Source organism: Centrocercus urophasianus, unplaced genomic scaffold (genome assembly GCF_019232065.1).
Source record: "Centrocercus urophasianus isolate 14NV4802_14NV808 unplaced genomic scaffold, USGS_Curo_1.0 seq_14, whole genome shotgun sequence".
Taxonomy (NCBI): Eukaryota; Metazoa; Chordata; class Aves; order Galliformes; family Phasianidae; genus Centrocercus; species Centrocercus urophasianus.
This window is the reverse complement of record NW_024884586.1, coordinates 42839990-42847255: the sequence shown is the minus strand read 5'-3', so window position 1 is coordinate 42847255 and position 7266 is coordinate 42839990. Positions and strand designations below refer to the sequence as shown.

The window sequence follows — 7266 nt, the reverse complement described above, 5'->3', positions numbered from 1 at the left end:
AAAGCGGAGCACTAAATGCCCGCAAAGCACCAGCTGGGTGCTGCCAAGGTAGCAGAGTCAGGCTGCATTTGGGGCAAGGGAGGCAGGAGCTCGACCACCCTTCCCCCCAGCCCTTGGCTTTAGCTGTGCCAAGGCCGGGCTGCTCTATCATTATGATAAGGGTAATCCAGTTAGGCAAACACATCAAACAAATAGTCATTCATGATTGCAGACTTTGTCTAGGCAAATGTAACCCCAGGATAAAAATGTGCTGAACGTACAGTCCTGTGGCACGGACACTGACCAGGGGCACACTGGGGTCCCTTGTGCCCCAAGACCCTGTGCAGGGCTGATCGAGGCTCAGGGCAAAGCCTGGAAGTGCCCCAGAACCACCCCAGAATGCCCTTGTCCTCCTTCCCCTTCACTTCTAGCACAGAAGAGGACAGATGACTCTTATGTCAGGCTGTTTTGATTCTATATTTATGTCCTGCCTTAGGCTCACAATGTTCAGCTCAGATGCAATTCAGTCTGGTCATATTAATACAGCTGGGACAATATTTTTAACAAGCAGCATCAAGCTGATGGCCACAGCCATCGATGGATGCCAAGAGCCCATGGACCCCAATCCCTTACACAACAGAGCTCCCCAAAAGACATCCAGCCCCTTTGGTCTTCTAAGGGACAGGCACATTTTTAAGCTCCCCCTCCTGTAATAGATTGGGTTAAATTCAGTCTCAGCCGTGGTTCTGTGCTGGTTTCAGAAATGATGAACATGGCTCACTTATCACAGGTGACAAAATCAAGGCTCAACAAGGAGTAGTCACTGACCCAGCCAAAAAGGATGCCCGTGGCCTGTGACCAAACCTGAGGGCCTGAGATTGCAGACAGACATGGAGGACCATCTCCTCCTCAGGCTGGCTTAAAAATAATGGGTTTCAAAGCCTAAAATCTGGGTTCTGCTGAAGAACCCCCACCCAGCCAGGCTGACGTCTGGGAGCAGCTTGCCTTCATGGCATGGTCTTCACCCCAGAGCTGGGGGAGCCGTGTCCTGGCCAGAACAGGAGGCTTGGAGCTGTGCTCAGATTCCCATTTGTCTCTGCATCCCAAGGATGCAGGTTTTTGAAAGGGCGTCATATCAACAGCCAGGAAATGAAGGTAGTAATAAGAGTAGGCTTAGTAATAATAGTAATAATAGTAATAAGAGAAGGCTTGTTCACCCTGCTGTTCCCAACACAGGTTTTCTTTCACGCTGTGGGTCAGGAAGGAGCTGACCCCAATCCTACCGAAAAGAAAGCAACCGGGCCAGGATTACGGGACTTCAGGCTCTGTAGCAATGATTCACACCGAGCTGAGCCAGGAAGCAGAACAGCACAAAGGAGTGAGGAGGAGACTCTAGGCTGAGGGAGGGAGCCATGGTTGATGCTTTCGGCAGGGGCTCAGGGTCAGCAGTGATGCCACGACAGCCGCAGCCATGACACAAACACAGGCCGCCGGGAGAAGGACAAGCAAAGGGGATGCTGCTGGGAGGGCATCCATACAGCTGCAGTAGGAGAAGGCCACACAGCATGAGCATTGCAGCCCAGCAGCTCCCTGCCAACCCCTCACCCGCTACTTCTCTTCAAGATGTTGAAGTTCAGCTAAGCAGGACGCCAGGTTTCCGCCTGAGTTGTTGACAAAGCCTCCAGGGGCTTAAAGCAAACCTGCAGCTCTGCCACTCCAGCACTGCGGCCTGGGGGCTGTGTCCAAACACTGCTGAACTTTGGTCCTGAGCCTGCTTGCAATAGGGGGAACTGGTAAACGTTCAGCACCAGACTAGCTCAGAAAGCCTGACACCCGCATTGTTCTGCCTCTTCAGAACTGAGGGATGCATTAATCGCCCTTTCTTTATCTCCTACTCAAGAGCAATGCTAAACATTAACTACGTTCAACAACGTCGTTCACATTGGCTATTCTGATATTGCCCTTAATAACATCCACAATCATGCCCATTAAGTCACTGGCCAATATGTTACCACAGGTAACACACAGCACCCATTGCAGAGCTTTCCCCTTTGTGCCACGTGGGCCTTGGGGCAGCGAGCGGCCTTATGCTGCTCACTGGATGGAGGAATCATAGAATCATGGAATGGCCTGGGTTGAAAAGGACCACAAAGATCATCAAGTTTCAACCCCCCTGCTATGTGCAGGTCACCAACCACCAGAGCAGGCTGCCCAGAGCCACATCCAGCCTGGCCTTGAATGCCTCCAGGGATGGGGCATCCACAGCTTCCTTGGGCAGCCTGTTCCAATGTGTCACTGAGTGAAAAACTTCCTCCTAATATCTAACCTAAACCTCCCCTTTCTCAAACCTTCCCTCTTGTCCTATCACTATCCACCCTCATAAACAGCCGTTCGTTCCCCCTCCTGTTTTTATGCTCCCTTCAAGTATTGCAAGGCCACAATGAGGTTTCCCCAGAGCCTTCTCTTCTCCAAAATGGAAGGCTCGATGTGCTGGAGGAAGGCAAAGGAGAAGGAGCTGCAAGAGGACGTGTCAGAGTTGTGCTGACAACCAGTTGTGTCTCCATCATGTGCCAAGCAACCTGCGATAAGCCCTCTCATAGCCAGATAAGTAATAAGATCAGTTACTTAATCCAAAGTGATTAAACCCAGGCGGGAATGCAAACAAACAAGCCTGTCCATGCGTCCACAGGTAACATACACATCATGGTCACACTCAAACCGGGGTATCAGGCTCTGTCACTGCAGGCTGTGTCAGGGCGCAGGTCACACTCTTCCTCCGACACAGAGCAGTCCCGGAAGGGGCCGCAATTACCATGGCAGGTTACGCACGGCGCGGATGCGTCGGGCACACCCGGGCACCAGCAGCCCCCCGCGAGGCCTCAGCCGCAGAGCCGGGATCCCCCGCCCCGCCCCCTGCGCTTCTCCCCGCCCCCGGCCGTCCGCGCGCCCTCCCAAGTTTCTTGGAACTTTGCCTCCCGTGACGCACGCGGCGGTGCAGCGCCCCGTCCTCTCCCCGCAGCCAATGGGCGCTCGGGGGGCCGGGGCTGCCGCCAATCGGCGGCGGATGGACAGTTCCCGGGTCCTGACCGACCTTCACCGCCCGGGGCGGGGGGTGGGGATAAAAGGCCCCGGCGGCGCCGCGCCGCGCTCTGGCCCCACCGCGACGCGCCGGCACGGGACTCGGCGGCGAGGTGAGTGCGGCGCGGAGCCGGCAGCGGGAGAGCGTCCCGAGCGGCGGGGGTCGGAGGGAAGGGGGGCGGCGGAGAAGACGCCGGGTTCCCGCAGACGTGGGGGTGGGGGGGGTGTTCCGCTCTCCGGGGTGCGGCGAGGCGGCCCCGGCTGCCCGGCTTCTCACGGCGCTCCGCTCCCGCAGGTCGGTGCCGATGCGGTCTCTGCTCGCCGGGCCGGGAGGAAGCCCCCCGCCATGCCTTGGAGCCTGCGGTGGGTCGGCGGCCGGGGCGCCCAGTCGCAGAAGCAGTGCAAGAAATCGTCCTTCGCCTTCTACCAAGCGGTGCGCGACCTGCTGCCCGTCTGGTTCCTGGAGGACATGCGGACCATGGAGGTCTTCCACTGGGAGGACGGGGGCAAGGTGAGCCTCTACTCGCCCTCCGAGGCACTGCTGTACGCCCTGGTACATGACCACCAGCCCTATGCCCGGCACCTGCTCGCTAAGTTCCCTCAGAGCGCACTGGCCGTGCCCAGCCAGAGCTTCAGCTGCTGCCAGGCCTCGGCCCCTCACCTGGCCATGGCCGTCCGCTACAACCGCGTCCGCATCCTCTTCCGCATCCTCAAGGCCGTGCAGGCCTTCCCACCAGCAGAGCGGGCCGCCCACCTGGACCGCCGGGGCTGCAGCCGCGTGGAGGGTGGCAAGACGGCCCTGCACCTGGCCTGCGAGCTGGTGCAGCCCGAGTGCCTGCTGCTGCTGCTGGGGCACGGCGCATCGCCCTGCCTGCGTGACGCCGTGGGGAACACCCCCCTGGACACCCTGCTGCAGCAGGTAGGCCAAGCACCAGGGGCCAACATGCGTGCCAAGCTGCTCTGCCTCGACTGCCTCTTCCTCTTCGTGCCTCAGGACCTGCGGTTCGCTATGAAGCAACAACTGCTGGATGACCGGCAGCGGTGGCAGGACTTGCTGGGGGAGAGCCGGTTCCGCTGCCTGGTGGGCCTGGCTCCCTTGTCACTGTTTGTCGGAGCCATGCGTGTCTTGATCAGGACCATTGCACCCGAGCACTTCCCCGAGGCTCTGGACGATCTGCCTCTGCCGCACTTCCTAAAGCCTTTGGACTTGAAACTGGAGAGCTAGAGGGGATCTCCTGCCCGAAAGACTCGTGCTGGAAACGTCCCGGTGTGCAAAGCTGCCCCTGCGGCAGCCAAGTACCTGTTTTAATTGGAACTGTCTTTTTTAAAACAACTGTATTTGGCACTTTACAATATATTTTATTTAAAGATCCTTTTGGTGAGGTGAGGTCTGTACTGCATTTTATAATAGCATTACACAGCCTGTACAAACGGATATGGGGGAGAATATATTTGTAAATACGTCTAAATAAAACAGCAGCAGATATGATCCAAAGTATCAATCAAGCAGCTGAAAACTCTAAAATGGCACGTGCCTGCCGACAGCACACGGGGAGAATCTGCTAGTTAGGATTTCCCTGTTACATAAGCTGAGCAGTCCTGGAACAGGATGACTCCTTTTTAGCAGCTCTCCTAATACATCTTGGCAGGGATGTGGGCTTTTTCTTTAAAGGCACAGATGAAAACTTCCTAATCTTGTACACAAAACTAAAGAGAAGACACTATTAAAACCTCCTTAAACAAGGCTGGCAGGGACATGCAGCTGAGCCAATTGTATCTTAAAACAAGCACAAATAGCAGTTGGCTTCCTTGCAGTGTTCTTTCTGTTCCTTGGGGAGACCCATGCTGAGGGCAGGAGCAGAGAAAAGCTGGCCAGAGTTGTTCCTGCTCTCACAGCCAGGACTAGAAAGCTCTCTCTTCCTGCTGCAGGGTGAAGTGCCATCACTTCAGGGCAATGAGGAGGCTGGCATGGGGCGTGCAGGAGGGTCAACCTCTGCCCCAATGAGAGGGATTTACTTGGATGTGGCAATCTGGCAGCTTTTCATGCAGATTCCAACTCCCAGTGCCTGTCCCCCGAAAGTGGTAATGACTCTGGTTCAAATACCCCTTATGAGATGCTCCAAGGTATGTGAAATGCCCTCACAGCTGCTCCAGATAGAAAACTCCTCTAGGGGCAAGGTCCTGCTGCAAAGCTTACGTCCCGAGTAAAGGGTGCAGCATTAAATTCTTTGCTCTGCAACCTTTACTCTGCACAATCCTGGGCAGCTGTGCTGCTTTGCTCCTGTAAAGCTGGCACTGCCCCTGCCTGCTCTATGGGAGTGAGCTGTGCTGGCTCTACCATTTCCATGATGGAAATCTCTCCCAAGCTGCAGCACTGCCTCTATTGTTGGAAGGCAGCAGTGAAACTGTAGGGTTTTGTTTTGATGCTTCAAGTTGTAGCCACGGAGCAATTTGCCACTTGAACTATTTTAGCAGTGCAGTTCCCTTCAGAATCATACAGAACTGATGCACTGAGGGCTAAGAGGCCACATTCAAAATATTAGTTTCTTTATTCATGAATTCATCTTGGTTAGAAAAAAATAAATTATAGAATGAGGTGCTATGTTATTCTTTCTTCAGCAGAAGAGCGGTATTTCATCACTAAAAAATATCTCCATACTGCCCACACACTAAAAGATTAGCCATACCTCTGAAATTTGAGATGTAAGGAAGAAGATTGCTATTCTTAAACTGATAGCACTGAAAACGCTTCCTAGAAGAGCAAACGTTCCTTGGGAAGCCAAGAAATTCAGGCTCCACGTTGGAAAGCATGTAACAGCTCTAACTATTCTCTCTTCAGCTAACGTGTTGGTGATAAAAAATACAAAACTCCAAGGAACTTATCCCTCTCTTAGCAGCTTAATGAAAAAAAAATCCATGTTGTTAAATTTTTCATTGGAGTACATTTTCTCCAGCGCTTTTGGAATAATGCTGTGGAACTCTTCCAAGACCAATGAAAAGTGCAGCAGTCAGAGCTAACTTGCACATGGAAAGTGTGCGGAGGTCAGGGAGGAGGCAGAGATGGGGGGGCTGGGAAGGTCCCACCAGCTTTCAGGTAATTCACTTTAGCAGACTAATTTACTTTAGCAAATGGAATGCGTTCCCCCCTCAATAAGGTGCGATGGGTCCAAAGTCAGCTAATTGCTGTGCCCCTCCTGTTATTCTAGGACAGAAGTCAAGCCTGTCGCTGCCTTGCTGAGCCCATGCTGGGATTACTCTGCTGAAGGTCACTGACAGACCTCACCACGCACGCCTTGCCAATGTGTCTGGTATGCTTCATCTAGCAACGTGGGCAAACCGCACCGGTGACTGCACATGTCACTCACCCAGCTGGGTCCAGGCTTGCCTTCAAACAGTCACAGCTTGGAAAGAGGCTGGGGCTTCTCAGCTTTGGAAACAGAAGTCCACTGTTTGGCCGCAGAGCAAGCAATAGCAGCAACAGCTCATCTCACAGCGACTTGCCAGCGCGCCTATCCTACACCACCAGGCCCCTGACACCACTGTCAAGCTGAATAAAGCAAACTGGGGTGGTCATTTCATCTCTGCAGATGAGCACTGCCAGTACTAGAGTCAGAGAGCTGACCACAAAGTGAGGGTAAGGAGATTCACCACGTCCTAACACCACAACAGCCCACAGGTAAGGACATAAGATCTTCTGTGTGACCTCACAGATTAATGCAGGCACAGAAGGCATTTTGCTCATCTGTGGGAAATGCTTTCAAATGCATACGCAGCTATACAGAGAGCCAGTATTCTTGAAAAGCTTAGTTATAGCCAGCTCTTCTGAAAAGCCTTCTATCATGAAACAACAGGAAAGATAACAAAGAATTCCCATGTGTTACACTTTAAAATAAGAACATTGCTACCCACCTTTTAGTACAAACCGATTTTATTTGCTAAGAAGGCCTGAAACAGTCTGATTCTGAAAGAAAGGGGAAGAAGCAGTTTTCCTCTTTGCAATCAACACCTCTCTGCAGCTCCTTTAAGTATTTTGGGAGTCACAACATTTGGCCTGCCCAGCACCTGCCAAAGGAGCTCAAGCCTATTTTGATTGTGCACAGCTCAGTTAAAAGGTGGATTTAGGATCTTCAACAGTCTTCTTTTACCCAAAAGATTAAGAACTTAAACTGATGAGAATACAAAACTGGGCAGCTTACTGTAAAGGGTGTT

At 53.1% G+C, this 7266-nt stretch overlaps 1 protein-coding gene across 1 annotated transcript; it reads left to right on the top strand.

The window, feature by feature from the left end:
- The first annotated feature begins 3155 nt into the window (after positions 1-3155).
- Positions 3156-4546, top strand: ANKRD9 (ankyrin repeat domain 9). Its single transcript, XM_042814158.1, has 2 exons — positions 3156-3170; positions 3353-4546. Exon 2 carries the CDS (start codon positions 3404-3406, stop codon positions 4280-4282), a length of 879 nt encoding a protein of 292 aa, XP_042670092.1. The 5' UTR covers positions 3156-3170; positions 3353-3403; the 3' UTR covers positions 4283-4546.
- The last annotated feature ends 2720 nt before the right edge of the window (positions 4547-7266 follow it).